The following is a 20,039-nucleotide window of genomic DNA, read 5'->3' on the forward strand; positions in this document are numbered from 1 at the left end:
AACCAAAGACTAACTGATATCGAACGTCAACATTAGTTATAAAGCAGGGCTGCGGGAGGCAGCCAATCGGAACGCTGGAATTGTCTCGTAGGGGAAGAGAGGGGGGACAAACAGAGCGATTCTACACTATCCCCCTCCTTCAAGAGTACTGAGTCCCTTCAGTACAGGTTACTCGACTGGCATGTCTAGGAAACACATTCATAACATTTAACACAAGGTAATAATGAGGTTAAGTAATCTTCTAAAAATATTCAGAAAATACAATTAAGCAGTGGATAATTTCCTGTTAATTATCACGTAGCAAAACAGGAATCTCTTAAATTCAATGAATTACAGGTAAGTATCTGTATGAACAGTTTTTTTTTTTTTTTTTAAGGTAAGTAATTACGGTAAGCATCTCAGTTAAGCAAGGTCGCCACAGGTGACGAGTCTGGCAGGTCTGGTCCCCTCGGAGCACCCGCCCCAGGAGACGAGTCTGGCAGGTCTGGTCCCCTCGGAGCCTCCGCCACAGGTGACGAGTCTGGCAGGTCTGGTCCCCTCGGGGAACCCGCCACAGGTGACGAGTCTGGCAGGTCTGGTCCCCTCGGAGCACCCACCTCAGGAGACGAGTCTGGTAGGCCTGGCACCCTCGGAGCCTCCGCCACAGGTGACGAGTCTGGCAGGTCTGGTCCCCTCGGAGCACGCGCCCCAGGAGACGAGTCTGGCAGGTCTGGTCCCCTCGGAGCCTCCGCCACAGGTGACGAGTCTGGCAGGTCTGGTCCCCTCGGAGCACCCGCCTCAGGAGACGAGTCTGGTAGGCCTGGCACCCTCGGAGCCTCCGCCACAGGTGACGAGTCTGGCAGGTCTGGTCCCCTCGGAGCCTCCGTCACAGGTGACGAATCTGGCAGGTCTGGTCCCCTCGGAGCCTCCGTCACAGGTGACGAGTCTGGCAGGTCTGGTCCCCTCGGAGCATCCGCCTCAGGTGACGAGTCTGGTAAGTCTTGCCTCTGCTGTAGTACACGGCTCCTCTGACGTCCCACCCAGGCAGGGACAACTTCACTGGTGTACGGCTTGAGTCGGTCGTGATGCATGATCTGACTGCGTTTAGCACCTTGGATCTCGTAGGTGACTGGGCCACGGCGAGCTGAGATGATGAAGGGGCCTGTCCATGGTGCCTGGAGCTTGGGGCGTAGTCCTTCCCTTTTTGTGTCATCCTTCACGTACACCAGGTCGCCGACACTGTAAGATTGCTCTTGTGCTTGTACTTCGTATGTCTTCTGACGCTCCTGTGCAGTGACGAGATGTTCTCTCAGGTCTAGCTGGCCTGGCACCTGTGGAGTATCTACATCAGGTGAAGCGTCGGGCAGGTCTTGGTGCTGAACACCCGGCACTGGTGGGGCATCTACTTCTAGTGATGGGTCTGGCGAGTCTTGGCGCTGCTGTAGCACACGGCTCCTCTGACGTCCCACCCAGGCAGGAACGACTTCACTGGTGTACGGCTTGAGTCGGTTGTGATGCATTATCTTGCTGCGCTTAGCACCTTGGATCTCGTAGATGACGGGGCCACGTCGAGCTGAAATGATGAAGGGGCCTGTCCATGGTGCCTGGAGCTTAGGGCTTAGTCCTTTCTTCCTTGTGTCATCCTTCACGTACACCAGATCGCCGACACTGTAAGACTGTTCTTGTGCTCTTACATCGTATGTCCTCTTCTGACGTTCCTGTGCCGTGCGGAGATGTTTTCTCGCTGTCTGATGGGCCTCTTCAAGGTCTTCTTTGAGGTGGAAGAGGAAGTCGGCTACTCCCATCCGATCTGACTTGAACTCTGCAGTGCCTGACTGAATGTCGTGGGGTTGGTGGACGTCTCGGCCGAGCATGAGTTGGTTGGGTGTGAAGCCTGTGACTGCATGGCGGGAACTGCGGTAGGCGGAGGTAAGTAGTGGCAGGTGTTCGTCCCAATTTTTCTGATCTTTGTCCACATAGCACCTTATCATCTGAAGCAGAGTTCGGTTGAACCGTTCTACCTGACCATTAGAGGCGGGATGATAGGGGGTTGTTCTGGTCTTTGTGATCTGCAGAAGCTTGCATACACTAGAGAACAGGCAACTCTCGAAGTTACGGCCCTGGTCTGTGTGTAACTCGAGCGGAGAGCCAAAACGAGCAATGAATTCGTAGACCAGTTTCTTGGCTGTTGTTTCGGCCCCCTGGTCAGGAACAGCAAAGGCTTCAACCCACCTGGTGAATTGGTCAATTATGACGAGGATGTATTTGTTTCCTGAGCTGGATAAGGGAAAGGGTCCGAGGATGTCTAAGTGGAGACGGTCTAACGGTGCACCAGCTTGGTAACTTTGTAGTTGGGCTCGCTTTAGTGTTCCTGTCGCTTTGCTTCCCTTGCATTGGCACTTTTTCAGGAAGAGATGAACGTCTTCTCGCATCCCATGCCAATGGTAGCCTTGGCGCAGCCGTTCCAGAGTCTTCAATTCTCCCAGGTGTCCAGAGTGAGGGGGGTTGTGGCAAGCCTGTAGAACCTCTCTCTGCATGGACGATGGTACTAGCAGCAACAGTGTTGGGTCTTGGTCTTCTCTCTCCCAGCGATAGAAGAGAACTCCTTGGCGTCTCACAATCTGAGGCCAACATAGCCAGAATTTCCTCACTGCTGGGCTCTCGAGCATCACTTGGTCTTTAGTGGGAAGTGTGCTGGTGTCCTTCCACTGATGGAGAATGGAGATGATAGGATCAGCTTTCTGGAGTTGGGCAAGCTGGTCGTTGCTCACAGACTGCATCCAGTTGACTACTGGGGTGGTCGGTTGGGGTACTGGTGTCTGTTCTGGTGCTTGCAATTGATGATCATTACTGTCAGTCTCCATGCTGGGCTCCAGATATCTCACCGCCAGTGGTATGACATCATCAACATCTTCTTCGAACCTGGCCCACTGCTCGTGAAGTCTCTGGCAGTACTTGCAACCTTGGCATGGTAACTCTGACAGGTACTTCCCAGCTTGGTAGCAGTCACATCTGTCCATATCTCCAGTGCCTTGCCTTGACATGCCATCAGCGTTTGAGTGCTTGACGCCTGCTCTGTGCTCTATGCGGAAGTCGTATTGGCTCAACTCCTCCAGCCACCTGGCCAGTTGACCTTCAAGATACTTGAATCGGAAGAGCCAGGTGAGGCTGCCGTGATCTGTTCGTAACAGGAACTTCTTTCCTAGTAGGTAGTGACGGAACTGACGGGTAAAGCGCACCACGGCAAGAAGTTCACGTCTGGTGACGCAATATCTCTGCTGAGCTGGTGTAAGGTGACTGCTGCCATATGTCAGTACCCGCTCCTCTCCCCACTGGAGTTGTGACAGAACAGCTCCCACACTATGGTTGGATGCATCGGTATCGAGGATGTACTGGCCTTCTGCTATGGGGTATCCTAATACTGGGGCAGTTGTCAATCTTTCTTTGAGCTCTGTGAAAGCCTCTTGATGGTGTTCAGTCCACTGAAACACAGCTCCTTTCTTTAACAGGTTGTGGAGGGGACTTGCAATTTCAGCGAAAGATGAGACAAATTTGCGGTAGTAGTTGCATAGGCCAAGAAACGCTTGGAGTTCTTGAACGTTGCTGGGTGGCTCCCAGAGCTGTACGTCTCTGACCAGCGCTGGATTTGGACGGATTCCATCACCACTCACGATATGGCCCAAGAAGAGAACTTTTTCTTGAAGCAGGTGGCATTTCGAAGGCTTCAACTTCAGGCCATATTTGTGTAGGCGCTCAAAGACTTGTTCAAGACGGTCGAGGCTCTCTTCCACGCTCCTACCCAGGATGATGACGTCATCTAGGTAGATAAGCAACTTGTCCCATTGCAGCCCCCTAAGGACGAGCTCCATTGCCCTCTGGAAAGTACTTGGGGCGTTGCAAAGCCCAAAGGGCATGCGTGTGTACTCGTAGAGGCCCCATTTGGTGATGAATGCGGTCTTGTCACGGTCACGGCCATCCACTGCTATCTGCCAGTAGCCTGACTGCAGGTCCAGCGTAGAGAACAGAGAGGCTCCGCCAAGAACATCAAGGCACTCTTCTATCTTGGGGAGAGGGTACGCGTCTTTGATTGTCAGGCTATTCAGGCTGCGGTAATCCACACACCACCGCACTCCTCCATCTTTCTTGCGTACCAAAACAACCGGGGAAGCCCACTCTGATGATGATGGCGTGATGACACCCGCTCTGAGCATGTCCTGGAGATGGGCTTCTTCCTCACCTTGAAATCCAAGGGGGGTCCGTCTCACTCGCTGGCGCACAGGCTTGGCTAGACCGGTGTCGATCTTGTGTGTGACAGTGGAGAGGTAACCCAGATCAGAGTCACCTTTAGCGAACAGGGACTGGTAAGTCAGTAGCAGCTGGAGGAACTGTTGTTGTTGTTCTTCGTTCAGACTTTCGCTTGTGGCCTCCACCAGGCAATGGAGATGCTCGGGCAGGTCGGCGACCGTTGCCACTCTTCCGATCGCCAGGGGTGGCGCATCGACTACTTCACTCTCACCATCAGTCGCAGCTTTCTTCTCCCACAGGCTTTTCGGTTCATCCGGGTAGGCCTCCACTAAGAGTCCGAGGCACACTCCTTTTAACAAGGCTGCTTTGCTGGTCGAGAAGTTGCATAATCTGACCGGCACTTGCTTCTCCATCGTGGTAGCCACACTTCCAGATGCTACTGCTTCTGTGATGTTCAAGGGCTCTAGCACTGCTGGGACACCAGGCCTGGGGTTCTCGACTTCTCCCCACACGACGCATTCTGAAGTTGCTGGTATAGTGGTGGCTTCTCTCAAGATCACTCTGGCCACGCTGTAGTCTGCTGCATCTCCTCCCACTATTTTTGAAGGCACGAGCTCATTTCCAATGAAGACTTTCCCGCGGGTGTGGATGACGACATCGTGAGCTTTCATCAGATCCAGGCCGAGGAGGACAGAGTCACGTATGGGAGCTACATGTACAGGCCAGGTTATTGTTTTGGATGCAATTTTTAAGGTCACAGACAGGCCCCGCTTCGCCTTCATGCCATCTCCAACACCTGCATTTAGAAGGTAGGTTTTACAGAGGTTCGTGGGCTGCTCTTCTGAAAAGTTTTGGTACAGCTCTTCTGAAATTACTGTTGTCTGGGCTCCAGTATCCACCACGGCCTCTGTTGCAATGCCATTCACAGTGATTGGAATCTGAAGGCTCTCACCCTTGCTTTTAGCACAGCTCAGTTTCAACCCTCGTTCCTGGTGACTTGGCAATGGTGCGCTGTTGGACTGAGTATGATGGTCAGAATGTTTGTCACTACGGCCGCGAGCAGGCGATGAGCTTCGTGACTTTGTGCAGTCCCTCTGTAAATGTCCCTGTTCGCCACACTGGAAACACGGACCAGGGACACCACGACTTGGGCTTGGTGACCGGGAACGCGATTGGCCTGACTGCAAATGATGTCTGTGATATTGCACTGGGGATCTGGCTCTCTGCTGCTCAGCGAGTGTGGACTGCAGGCTTCCCAGTTGCAGCTGTATATTTGCCACTGCCTTTGTGAGGGTCTTCATTTCTTCTTTAAATGCATTAAACTGATCAGTGGTCACGTACTGAGGTGTCTGTACTCTGCGTGAAGAAGCAGTGAAATCTTCACCAGTAACAAAATCTTCATCAGCCCAAGAAATGCGCCTTGCTCTGTTTTTAATTTCGGTATCACGGCCCACAGTCACCTTGAAGTTATGTTCATGGGCTTCCACGCTCTTCTGTGCCTCCGCTAGAGAGCTTGGGTCTCGGTTCATAACTTCGTAGGCCACCTTTTGATTTCTCAACCCTTTCAGGAAGGCATCTGTTGCTAGCTGATCTTGTAGAAGGAGGTCTACTCCGGGGTATGCGATTGTGACAAGTCGCTGCACTTCCTCTGCAAACTCAGCGGTCGTCTCTTTCCCTTGGCGAAGTTCGCTCAACTTTCTCCTTACTGTAGTAGGGGGGTCTTTTTGTCCGAAGCGCTGAGTAAGTTGCTCTGTCAAGAGGACATAATCCTCCCTTATGCGTTCTGGCAGTGAGCAGACATACCTAATTGCAGAGCCTCTTAGACATTCTAGCAGCCTATCTACTCGTTCAGGGGCAGTCCATCCGAATTTCCTGGCCATGCGCTCAAAAGGTAACAAAAAAGCATCCCAGTCCTCTTTACCATCATATATAGACAGTTTAGGTCTGCGTACATCTTGCACTGATTGTTGGCCACTCTGAGCTAAGCTATTAGGTCTTTGCCCCTCTTGGTAGGGAATTGCGTGTTGGCCTTCACGCTCAGAGCTTCTGGCATCTCTGCGCCTAACAACAGGGTCAGGGTTGGGGTTACGCCTAGTTGGCATTGAGCTGTGACTGTGCGCCCGCTGGTTGATGACGTCCAGCTCAGCTGTAAAAGGGCTACTGACATTTCTATTTGTTCTTGTTGGCATTTCCCAAGGAATAGAGGGGACACCACCTGACCCAGGAACATGTAATGTGGGGCGCTGTGCAACATCTTCATCACTTACAGTGGGATTACTGACTGAGGGTAATGTTTGTTGATTTATGTGTGTTAGGACGGGAGCCAGCATCATTTGCAGTTGTTTAGTTTGTTCCTGTTGACTGTGAAGGAACGTTTGAAGCCACTGTGGGGCATTATCTGCCTGTGCAGGCTCTCCTGTGGCACCTCGCGGTTCATCTGTCATATTTCAATGTTTACGTGTCCTCTTCTATTTATTTATTTATTTAATGCAGGCGCATTGGAGCCAACAGTTTAATTTGTCAGTTGTAGGGTTTGGGCGCAGCCGGGAATATGTCGTTTAGCTTGCTGGGGATTTGTTGACAGAGATTTCCGATACAGAATTATTAAGGCTTTCTTTTACTTCTCCTGGGCATTGGGTTTCCACAAATGTCGCAAAAGCAGTCGTCAATTCAATTGTGAAGCCGTTTGGGTGGTACAGACTTTAGATTGCCATTAATTATTATTATTGAGGTTACGGTAGTTCGTTGGATGGCTTTAGCGGCTTGCGAGTGGTTGCTATGGATGGTGTTTCTTGTTAGCCTAGCAACAGGCGGCAATTTTGACAGCTACGGTTTGCCGGTTTCACATAAAACTCGTCAGCATTAAACTTTCCTCACTCATACAGTCTTTCCTTTTAACTCACGGACAGTTGATTTCGTTGGTTTCAACTCCGGACTTTGATGATCCCACTTTCTGACACCAGTTGTCGTGCTGTGGGCTCCTTGGCGTGGGTAAAGACTTCACACGACAAAAGTAAATGAAGTGTCCTTCGGCAAACTTTATAGAAGATCGATGCAGCATACAAATACAGTAATATTAAACACTTGTCTAAGGTATTGGCGGCTCAAGCTCTAGCTCAGACAGGAATTGGTCCTCTGTCCAAGCTAAATGAGCGACGAGCCACAACAATAATAAAACCAAAGACTAACTGATATCGAACGTCAACATTAGTTATAAAGCAGGGCTGCGGGAGGCAGCCAATCGGAACGCTGGAATTGTCTCGTAGGGGAAGAGAGGGGGGACAAACAGAGCGATTCTACAATATTATCCTTTTCCATACTGAGTTTAAGAAGTGAGAACAATGTTTCTAATTAGACTGATGCAGATTTGAATAAGTTCTTACACATTGCGCCCCAAGGGGGCTGAGTAGAGTGGGGGCCCTAGGTAGTGTGGGGGCCCTAAGCCATGTGGGATGAGCAATGCTTCACTTTAGAATAGGGACCCTTATTCCACATCTGTTTTCACACTGTTCAGGATTTGTTCACACAGTGTACCAGGAGCTTATACACATTGTATTCTGGCCCTTACAGCTTACTCATAAATAGAAATCTAGGTCTACTAGGTCCTTACTAAGGTTATATTGGTAATAAATCCCTTATTGTGCATGAACAAGACATTTACGAATAAATGTCTAACAACTGTCTGATTTTGCTTAGTACATGCCTTACAAGTTACTTACACAGGCATTAATATTGTATGCATTAGTGCTAATAGATGTATCCCTAAAATTAAGTGTTACCTAACTTGATAACACTTTATTTTAGGGATACATCTATTAGCACTAATACATACAATATTAATGCCTGTGTAAGTCACTTGTAAGGCATGTACTAACTTCAATTCAGCTTCAATAGAATGCTATGAAACGTCCAGGAATATTCTCTAAGCTGGACATCTGGCAATTTTGTGTAAATGTCAACATTCTGAAACAAAAACTGCATATATGTAACATTCTACTTGCTTCTTGGTACAGAACGTGGTGTGGTGAAATATTCCCATATTTTGGCATCATTCCTGCTTAATGTACTTCTCACATGCCTGCTATGTATGGAGACGCACCTGTGCTAGATGAAAATTTTACCCATGTTAAAATGGCGGTGCTCCCGGCCAGGCCATGTCACGTGATTGTGACGGCATCCCGATTCCCGACTTAGAGAAAACTGGGGCTACAGCTACAGCAACTTCATGTACAATCTTGTTTTTTTTAACACAGATAAAATACACAGTAAAAAAATGCAGTGAAAAAAATGCTGTGTTAATTCAACACTTAGAGAGTACTCCGAGACCAAATAGATGATGTTAAATCAAATCTTTAAGTGTTATATTACCACTGTATGTTCTTTTTGCTGTTTACGAAGCAGCTTTCTGGCATCTTCATCTGAATCTTGCCTGAAAAAGTTAACTCTCTGAAGTCAGCCACTGAAGACAAATCTAGTACAATCTTTTAAACTTTTGCCTGTTTGTTTGTTATGTCTGGTAATAGATCTGGTGAAAGTGGAAACTCATCGGAGGGTGTTTTAAGTGGATCCTCAAGGTAAACTAAACATAATAGATCAGAGAATGCCATGAACCTGTTGGTAGATCTTAATGATTTTGACCTGCTAAATCAGCATGGTGAAATGTCTTGAACCTTCTTGACTGTTTCCTTGTTTGTAGTTATAGTTATGCCAGTGGAAGTGCCTGCGCGTCCTCATCTGCTACTGCTGATGGTCCGATGCTCTGGATGAAATGTGCCCTGGCAGCCTTCAGGAAGAGGGTGGCATGGCTTCTTCCCCGTCACTCGCCAGATGTTCACTCTTACATGTCTGACATTCACGCCGACAGCGACAAGCGTAGTGCCTGCCCTCGCTCCCGATCTGGAACCAGGACAGAGCCACGTCGTGGAATTCCATCCGTTCACGTAGAGGATTTCAGCCTGTTGCCAGATGTTCACTCTTACATGTCTGACATTCACGCCGACAGCGACAAGCGTAGTGCCTGCCCTCGCTCCCGATCTGGAACCAGGACAGAGCCACGTCGTGGAATTCCATCCGTTCACGTAGAGGATTTCAGCCTGTTGCCAGATGTTCACTCTTACATGTCTGACATTCACGCCGACAGCGACAAGCGTAGTGCCTGCCCTCGCTCCCGATCTGGAACCAGGACAGAGCCACGTCGTGGAATTGAATCCTTTCACGTAGAGGATTTCGGCCTGTTGCCAGATGTTCACTCTAACATGTCTGACATTCACGCCGACAGCGACAAACGTAGTGCCTGCCCTCGCTCCCGATCTGGAACCAGGACAGAGCCACGTCGTGGAATTGAATCCGTTCACCTAGAGGATTTCGGCCTGTTGCTAGACAGACTGTTTTCCAATGAGGCCATTGATCGAGTTGTCCAAGAACTTGTTGGTCAGGTGCAGGCTGCGACGCAAGACGGTGGTCCATCTGGTGTCCCAGCAACAGTGACAGTTCCTGAGGCGGTGTACGCTAACACCGAGCAGGCAATCAAGAACCTGCTCCGCCCGTATGTCACCCCGCTTGTGGTTTGCAATTCTCCAGGTACAACTGTCCCTAACATTGCAAGATTCACAGAACTGCTCCTAGCAGAATTGGAAAACTGTCATTCTGCTGCTGTGCTTGGAGCTGAAGACGATGTTAGAGCCTCAACGTCGCACAGCGTGGACCAAAGCTGTCAGTCCAGGACCGCCAGCTTGAAGACAGACACGGAGACCCAGGAGTCTTCAAGCCAGAACGGACGCCAGCGCATGTTTGGTCTGTTCAGCCAGCTGATGGTCCATCAGGTCATGGACAAGATGCATGAGGATTCAGCAGCGCAACAAGAGCAGGAGAGCGTAAGAGGGTCTTCCACCGCTGCATCCTCGCTTCTCGGTGACACTAAGGACTTCGGCTGCTTTGTTACTGTACTGCTGCTGAGGCTCCTGGCCAGAATGAGTGATGGATGCCCCTGCTGCGGCGCCAAGAGGCTGGACCAGGACCTGCTACAAAAGCTCATTGAGGACCTTCTGTTTGAGTTCACCAGTGACCCATGGTGCCCAAGCTTCGATGGTGACCTCAGCAACCAAACGATTCCGTCCATCTATAGGGCCATGGACGCAGTTTGGCTCAGACTGCTGAAGCAGTTTGGCTCAGACGCCATCCTGTGGAGGGCCGTCGATACACAGGATAGCTCATTTGACGCAACCTTATTGGCGGAATTACGAAAGGAACTGTTGACCCAGCGTAACGTCGAAGATCCTGCTGAACCGTCCACCCAAAGTGACTCTCCGTCCCTCAGCCCCGTGCCTGAACCGTCCACCCAAAGTGACTTGCCGTCCCTCAGCCCCGTGCCTGAGGTCACCTCTGGACAAACAGCTAGAAAAGCCAGAAGTAAACTCAAGGTATGAAAAATGAGCCAAGACAACACCACATATGACATTATTGGGTTTATATAGCTATGTATTTATTGTTTTAACATTATGAGCGTAAAAGGTAATGGACTTACATGCCTTTAAATGACAAGGTTGTCCCCTCTGGTCCTACGTAGATCTTTAAGATACGCAGCAGTGCAAAGATTGCACCAACTAAGGATGCTTCTGACAAGGGTAAGGGACCTTACGATTGTCATTACACGACTGTCTTGATTCCCCTTTGTTTTTGATTTTGAATTCTTCTTCTCATTTCTTCGTCTCCCAAAGGGCTGGAGTCAGAGGCAACCGTCACTCGTGCCCTATCGGATGAGGGTATTGCTGCCGCACCTTCTGGTGACAGGAAGGAGCCGCGCAGACGGCCCTGGTACAAGAAGATCTTCCTCAGGCTCAGCTGTTTTGGAGGCCCAGCTGAGATCTGACCTGTCCAGCCCACCACCTATACCCTTACACCCCATCCTAACCCAAGCCTTCACCCCTACCCAACTCCCCAACTTGTTTACCATATCCACCCATCCTACCACACACACACACACACACACACACACACACACACACACACACACACACACACACACACACACACACACACACACACACACATCACCTATGCCAGCCACATCACAAGGCTGCCCATCACAGCCCATACAGAGCAAAACCATTTGTTTTGACTTCACTTTGGAAAGGCCTGTTAAGAAAAGGCCTTAACCCACTCACCCATTGTGTCCCACACAAGTTTGCAGGAGTTGACGCAAACTGATTATAGCTATGAGTTTGGACCATTTTGTCCTGAGAGGCCATGCCCCTATGCATCGCAAATACACCCTACTTCAAGGATTATTTCTACCTGCTTTCTGTCCACAATCCCGAGGCACACCATCAGAAGTGTCCAGAACACATCCTCAGAGCCAGGTGTGCCTGAGGGGGCCTGTATTGGGCTGGGGGGGCCCTTTCAGATGACGTTGTCCTGGGCCAAGCCAAAGCTGTCAGCGGCCCTGCTCAGAGCTTCTGAACCACTCTTTCATCATGCTTGAGTCCTGGACTGTGTGAATGTGCATAGCAACATTGCTTGGGAAGAGCGGTCCAACCAGGGAAGCTGATAGGGAGCAACAAACAGATCACTTGTCCTGTGCTCAGGGAGAAAGGGGAGGCTAAGAACTGGGTCCTCATGACATTGCATGTATTGGGTGGGGGGTCCCTTTTACATGACTTTGTCCTGGGTCCAGCCAAGAATGTCAGCAGGCCTGGGTCCAACAGCGCTGGTGACTGCTCTGCCCTGATGTGCTGTGCTGTGCCGAGTCGTTAGGAAATGGAACGGCCATTTAGGGTGCCAAGGACTGACTCCAGCTGCAGGTCACGATTGGGATGCATCATGCAGTCTAGTTGGTGGTGTGCAGGGGCACCACAATGTCAGGCTGTATTCTGTTGGCTGTACCTGCAGTCTGACCTTCACTGGGAAGTAGAGAATGTCCTCGGCCACCGGCAGCAGCGTTCTTTTGCATAGACGGAGAGACAGCGTAGGCACCAAAGTCGGGGGCTGCCAAACGTCCTTTGCATTCTCCAGAGTGATAGCTGTGATCCAGTCCATTGTGGCAGAGGCTTACACACACACACACACACACACCATCTCTCTCTCTCTCTCTCTCTCTCTCTCTCTCTCTCTCTCTCTCTCTCTCTCCCTATTTACTGTTATTCACAATAAAATGAGATATATTCTCACCACCCTTTTTGTTCAGTGTTGTTCATTGTAGATAACTGGTATGACAAGCATTGATCATCCATAAAGATGCACATTGGTCTCGTGAGGTAAATCAACACAGGGCCAGTGTGAGGGAAAGTTTTAAATTGGGGTGCCCAATTTCTTTCCCACGGTGTGCCAAGAAGTAATGTAAATATGGTGGGTATGCAGCAATCCAAAAAACAAACGCACATTGTATATTATGAAATGTGTCATGTTTTATATATCAGATGACAATTTGAATGTGCTGCATTTCAGGGATGGGCAACTGGAGGCCCGGGAGCCCGCCTCCTCACTCGGTGTGGCCCGTAGATAATACATAGTTTAACAAAAAATGAACAGATTTTTCCACTTGATTAATTTCACTAGTGAATCGATTCCTCACACCAAATCAGCAAAACTAGAAACATTGCCAAACCCAACATGGTTTGCTTTCAGTGAGCAGTTAGGCTAAGGATGCATTGAATGCAGTGTGGTTGGCCCACCCCAAGCTATGGAATGCACTCCAGCTGACAATTCGTCAATGTTCTACACTTTCTTCTTTTATATCCAATCAAAGACCCCCAGCATGTTTATCACAACACTCCACCAGCACTTCGACGTCCTTTAATTATTATTTAATTGTCATTTTATTTTATATACATATTAGGGTGCATCAAAAAAAACGCTTTTTCAGCCTATTGATCTGTCTGGGTGATAAAAGTGTTCCACTGCATGTACAAATAACACGTGCAAAATATTTTTGCAATCCATGGTGGTTTACAGGTCCAACGGAATATGAGCTGATATGAAGGAACTGTGGATTAACTGTGTCAGTCTTTGCCAATTCAGCGAAAGCCTCCCACCTAATAACTTGGACTGTTTTTTGTGATTTTGTTGAAATATTTTAACCTAAATATTTAAATGAAATAGAACCACTTTGACATATGTAAAATAACAGATTCCTAATTAACTATAATCATCAGTACCCCCCAAAATAATAGATATAAGTACTTCCGAGAAACTGGGAAATGTACATGCAGTGGAACACTTTTATCACCCAGACAGATCAATAGGCTGAAAAAGCGTTTTTTTGATGCACCCTAATACACATGTATTCTACTTTATCCTTGTATAAATATTTTTATTTTTATTTTTATTTTAATCAATCTCCTATTTTAGTTGTGATGTATAAATTCATTGATGCTTTGTTATTACTTTTTCAACTTTTATTACTGTAAACTGTTATTAATGTAAAGTGAACTTGGTGTCTTGAAATGCTCTTAAAATAAAATGTATTATTATTATTATCATTATGATTATGATTATGATTATGATTATTATTATTATTATTATTATTATTATTATTATTAGTGCCCCACACTTCACTCTTCAATATACCCTGTAGATTTCCATGCCACGTTTTGGTGTTAACTCACCAGTTTAATTCTAACTCAACAGAAATAAAACCCCACTCATTTTCAATGGGGTTTCATTTCTGGTGATTTAGAATTAAACTGGTGAGTTAGCGCCAAAACGTGGCATGGAAATCTACATGGTATATTGAAGAGTGAAGTGTGGGGCACCAGGTCAACAAACAAGAACAGCTGACAGCAAAGCATCAAGGATATCTGGGCTTCCATAACTCCCATGCACTGTTTTTGCCATTGACTTCTATGTTAAACGCATCATGGCCGTTATTAAGACAGAGTATTTAATGTGACCCGAATTTTGATGAAGAAAATTTTGATTTTATGTGCATGTGTGTGTGTGTGGGTGCATGTGGTTGCCAGGTTGGTGGGGGGAGTAATCAACCAGTGCTCTCCCCCATCCTCCTCCATGACTGAGGTACCCTGAGCATGGTACCGTCCCACCGCACTGCTCCCCATGGGGCGCCACTGAGGGCTGCCCCCTTGCACGGGTGAGGCATAAATGCAATTTCGTTGTGTGCAGTGTTCACTTGTGTGCTGTGGAGTGCTGTGTCACAATGACAATGGGAGTTGGAGTTTCCCAATGGCCTTTCACTTTTCACTTCTTTCATGTGTGTGTGTGGGTGCATGTGTGTGTGGGTGGCATTTCCCAAAAGACTGATAGAACTACATATCAAACCAAAGACAAAGGATATAATGACATGATAAAAAATGATTCACTTCTTTTCTGCTAACTGAACCACACCGATCTCCTCAGCTTGTACTTGGTCTCTGATTCTGACTCACACTTACAGCAGCTGCCAGTCTTGAACATGGCGCCACATCTCTTCATCCACCTGCTACCAATACCACTGTTAGTTAAAGGTGAACATGTTTTACAATGGCAATATTGCTTTTTAGTTGTATTGTTGTATTACATATCATAATTATGTAATGTCAACATCTTGTGCCTGTCATTCAACAGGAGAAGCTGAACAGAATCCTACCGAGCTGATAAAAATAAAAAGACCAGCGTGCACACATGAATGGCCAAAATGCAGGCTGTAACTTGATGGCTTGGTATAAGCAAGTGCTTGAAAAGTCTGGCCTTGAACTGATTGGATATGTGTTTCATGATTTAGTAACAACTGAGAAAAAATATGAAAACTATCTCACTATCATTGGGTATGGGAATTCACAAGTCGGTTGCTTTGTGGAATAGCAGCACTTCAGAGACTCCGCTCCGCGTCGGGGTCTAAAGATTCTCTCTGTCGTGCTGCTATTCCACGGTAGCGACCTTCTCGCCGAACGTTAACCCTTACATAATACATTAGCCTACACACAAACCGTTATAAACACTCCTACCAGTAAGACGTGCTCAAGATTTCATATAAACACTGCGTCTGTTCACTCACGATATTCAATGCTTTAATCTATTGCCTACTCATGAGATCCCTCATTAGGCTGTTTACATGCCATCACCCACATTACAATCTACCTACACGCATGACTGAGGTTAGAAAGCAATGGCGTGTAACTGTTCTCTACAATGTTAGGTTTCAATCAACATAATGTTTGAGTTGGTGGAAATGGGAGTAATCACTATCACCAGCCACACCTTGTCATTCATGTCATGTTGACAACTGCTATAGGTGACAGAAAGAGCATCCATTTTCTCTCGCCTTATTTTCAATGAAGTGACGTATTGAAGGGGGGACGAGGTGCATTGCATCTTGTCTCTCTCTGTGCCTTAATTTTCTGATCTCTCCCACAGCTCAGCCATGCTCCCATCTCTCATCACATCCACAGCCTTACTATTCTCTTTTACAGGTTTGAACAATATTATCTTATACTATCCTGAAGAGAAACCTGCTAGAGGCCATCGGCAACTAACAATTACTTTATTGTTTTACAGGACTTCTACTCGGTAAAGATGTCCATCAACATCCTGATCAGCTCTTGTGCCGGACGGGTGTAAAAGTGAACATAACGTGTAGCCATAGAATTCCATCTTATGATACAATCATCTGGTACCAACAGAAGGAAGGAGACACAGCTATGAAACTTATTGGCCGAATGTCCTACACAAAGGAGTATATGGAAGAAGACTGGGGAGCCTCTTTCAAGGTGGAGGGAGATGGTGAAAAAGAATCAAATCTGATATTGAGCTCAAGTCAAGCTGCGTTCAGTGCCCAGTATTTCTGTGCAGCTTATATTATGCACAGTAGTACAAGTCCTCATTCCGTGTGACAAAAACTCTATGTTGCTCTGATCACGTTGCGGTTCAAGGTGTTAAACCACAGCTGACTTAATTATGCCTGTTTTGTTCTTTTTACATAGGCTGCATTACACACACACACACACACACACACACACACACACACACACACACACACACACACACACTCACACACAGAGTTTAAGATTATTCTTTTGCAGTAACACACTAAGACACATGAACAACTGTTTGCATAATCTATTTCAATGTAGGCCTACTTTCAAATCGATTCAAATGATTTCAAGCTGGGAAATGTTCCTCTGAGCCTGTAGTATACGTAATGTTTCCTCCTCTTTCTGACAGATCTCTTCCCCTCCCGTGATTAGCAGGCACTCTACTGTCATGCTGTGGCCTAACAACATGGCTAATGCCCTCTTTATCCTGCTGGCTGTGCTATCCCTTTGGGAGACAGGTTTTTATTTCATATATCTTCTTTATAATATAATATAATATGATATGATATAATATAATATAATATAATATATAAAATAAAATAATATCATAATATACAGTAATTACTGAGTAGACCCTTATTTACAGATATTTTTTTCTTTTTAAACATAACATTTACAGCATACTCGACGACAAACTCCGGAGTCTAAGAATTCACAGTGGCCTTTGCAGCTGGATACTAGACTTCCTCTCAGCACGGATACAGGTGGTGAGAATGGGCTCCATCACATCATCCTCCTTGACCATCAGCACGGGAGCTCCGCAAGGTTGCGTTCTGAGCCCTCTCCTCTACTCTCTATATACGCATGACTGTGTGGCTATACACAACAACAACACCATCATCAAGTTTGCAGATGATACCACTGTTATCGGTTTAATCTCAAACAATGATGAAACAGCCTACAGGGAAGAAATAAACAACCTCATGGAGTGGTGTAGAGGAAACAACTTGTCTCTGAATGTGTCCAAGACAAAAGAATTAATAGTTGACTTCAGGAGGAAAGAACACCAGTTTGAAACCATTAACATCAACGGTGAGACAGTGGAGAGGGTGAGAGACTTTAAATTCCTTGGCGTTACCATCTCAGAGGACCTCACCTGGGACAGTCACACACAGCGCACTGTTAAAAAAAGCCAGCAACGTCTGTACCACCTCAGACGATTGAGGAAGTTTGGGATGAGACCCAAGATCCTGAGGTCGTTTTACAGAGGCACCATCGAGAGCATTCTGACAGGGACCATTACTGCATGGTATGGGAACTGCTCTCAAGCCAACAGGAGAGCTCTACAGAGGGTTGTGCGTACAGCTCAGAATATATGCGGCTGTGACTTACCCTCCATACTGGAACTATTTGAGGGAAGGAGCATCAGGAAGGCAAAGAAAATCTTGGCTGATCCTAGTCACCCCAACCATGGACTGTTTACTATGTTACCATCTGGGAAACGGTACAGAAGCCTGAAATCTCATACTACCAGACTCCAAAGTAGTTTCTTCCACCAAGCAATAAGATTACTGAATTCATGCTGAAGACAACAAGGCAACTCTTTTTTATTTTTATTTTTTTAAATCTTTTTGAGGACACAAGAAAAACACAACAATTTTTACTCTTTATAGGCTTCAAACCTATAATAAGACGTAATAAACTAATCTTGAATCTTGAATCTTGAATCTTGAATCATTCAGGGGGGGTCTCTACAGCATTTGCCAACAACCTCCAGGTTTATCAGGAACCCCGCCATGCTTTCAAGAAAGCCGGCGAGAGCATTCACCTCACCTGCAGTCATAAAAATCCCAATTACGAAATATTACGGTGGTATCAGCAGCTGCCTTCAGACACAGCTCTCATTCTGGTCGGATTTGTACGTTTTAAATTGCCAACGATGGAAATGGCTGGAGAGAACTTTAATATAAGTGGTGACGGGGAGAAGGAGTCTGTGTTGCGTCTAGCCAGGCTCACTCAGGCGCAGTCGGCTGTGTACCTCTGCGCTGCCAGTGATACACAGTGCAGCTGTTTCCTCCACCCCTCTACAGAAACTTCAAAGACGTGAACTCTACCATACCAGAAATATGGAAACTGAATAGCAATGTAAATAAAATAATTGAAACTGAATGAGGTGTCATCAAGTGAAGAGAAAATCCGAAGTGCTCAGGGAATTGTTCATAAAAATCTTGAAGGTGCTCTTTGGTGTTGGGGAAAAAACAATATCTTGTCAAAAAAGGGAGTGCAAGGCACTCTTCTTGTGGAAAAATATTAAAAAGCCTTTATTGAAACATGGCTAATAAAAAAACATGGGAACAGAGACCCACGCGTTTCGGCGCAAGCCTTCTTCAGGGTGAATGAGGTGTGCTCGTGTGTGTGTGTGTGTGTGTGTGTGTGTGTGTGTGTGTGTGTGTGTGTGTGTGTGTGTGTGTGTGTGTGTGTGTGTGTGTGTGTGTGTGTGTTTGTATGTGTGTTACAATAGTCTAATGATGCGAATTCCCTAATTCATGGGGTTTTTTTTAGCTGGAAGGCCAACGTATATAAAAAGAAAAAAAATAATGACTGGAATAGTTTCAAAACTGGGCCATGAATCTACAATCCATGACAGTTTAACATTATTGATGGAATTATGGAAATAAAGCAACTTTTTCATGCTATTCTTATAAAAAGGCCTGGAGCTGTATGTTTGAATCTAAGTGTTTGCATTTAAGAAGTAGTAGATGTTGTATCCGTAAGATACCAGGCAGGCAGGGAGTGTTCTGGTCTTAGGGACCATTCAGTAATTCATCTCTTGATTTGTATGTTTTTTCTTGGGTAATTTAACAGTGTCTCAAGAGTTCAGATGCAAAACCCCCTAACTCCATTTCTGAAGACCTGCACTTCTATATTTTTAGAGAATCCAGTTGTTGGTTTGGTTTACATTCATGTACTTGATAATACATATAAATAGTTATATTACATAAATAAAATAAAAAATATGCAATTTTTATAGCTTTGTATTAAATAAAAATGAATTAAGATTATTTTCTGAAATGGCACTTAGGGGGTTTTGCATCTGAACTCTTCGTATGTTAACGCCATCTACTGGCCAGTTTAATGAAACTTCTCATCTCTCGTGTCACTGCTCGCCCACTTCTCGTCTGGAACGAGATTTCGGTTAGTAAACAAAACTTCAGTTGAAACGGCAAGCTGTTCCTTGCTCAGTGAATTGAATAACTTTAATGTTAAATATAAACTCTTCAGTTATGATTCCCACAAGGGGGCAATGTCGGTAAGTTAAATTTAGTCTTACAAACGTATGTGTTTTATGGTCAATGTTTTTCCGGAAGATTATTAGAGATGTGTTGAAACAAGAGGAGCGATACTGCTGCTAGCCTGTACAGAGGATTGGTTAGCTTCCCGTGACGGCAACGTTCATTATTTTCAATAGAAAATTATATGTGATTAATGAGTTTAATACAGAGATTGATGTGTGTGTATAGATGTTTATCTATAACATATTTAGAAAGACTATTTTGCTAATAGGTGTTCCTTTTCTGTTTAGTTTTACAGCATAAATATTACCCGGTGACACGAGTAATAAAGGAGAGGAGAAAATACAGATGATCGGTGGGATGTTTTTTCCTTTATTGTTTTCCTTTCCTGGCTGTTTATACGCACTGGATAGCTGAACATGCAAACGTTAAGTGAGGCCAGTACATTATTACCTTCGCCAAGACAAAGTCGGCGAAGGTTATGTTTTGACCGCTGTGTATTTATTTATTTATTTATTTATTTGTTAATATGTTTGTTTGTTTGTTTGTTTGTATGTACTTCGCATAACTCAAACAGAACTGAGCCGATTTTTATGAAAATTGGTGGGATGATTGGTCATGACCCAAGGAACAATTGATTAGTTTTTGGGAGCGATTGGGTCAAAGGTCAAAGGTCAAGGTCAAAATGTTTGTTTGTACTTCGCATAACTCAGACAGAACTGAGCCGATTTTTATGAAATTTAGTGGGATGATTGGTCATGACCCAAGGAACAATCGA

The 20,039-nt window shown here is 46.1% G+C and overlaps 1 protein-coding gene across 1 annotated transcript; it reads right to left on the reverse strand.

Annotated features, from left to right (window-relative positions):
• Positions 1-398: 398 nt before the first annotated feature.
• LOC134435312 (uncharacterized) lies at positions 399-5,753 on the reverse strand. Its single transcript, XM_063184199.1, has 2 exons — positions 5,685-5,753; positions 399-5,342 (listed from the first exon to the last, which is right to left on the reverse strand). Exons 1-2 carry the CDS (start codon positions 5,751-5,753, stop codon positions 399-401), a joined length of 5,013 nt encoding a protein of 1,670 aa, XP_063040269.1.
• Between the last annotated feature and the right edge of the window lie 14,286 nt (positions 5,754-20,039).

The sequence above is a fragment of the Engraulis encrasicolus genome, chromosome 19, assembly GCF_034702125.1.
Source record: "Engraulis encrasicolus isolate BLACKSEA-1 chromosome 19, IST_EnEncr_1.0, whole genome shotgun sequence".
NCBI classification, from domain to species: Eukaryota; Metazoa; Chordata; class Actinopteri; order Clupeiformes; family Engraulidae; genus Engraulis; species Engraulis encrasicolus.

Coding starts and splice junctions, on each gene's coding strand:
- LOC134435312 (XM_063184199.1), bottom strand. CDS start 5,753: ATGAACCGAGACCCAAGCTCTCTAGCGGAGGCACAGAAGAGCGTGGAA. Junction 5,343..5,684: donor CCCATGAACATAACTTCAAG/GTGACTGTGGGC, acceptor CCGTGTTTCCAG/TGTGGCGAACAGGGACATTT.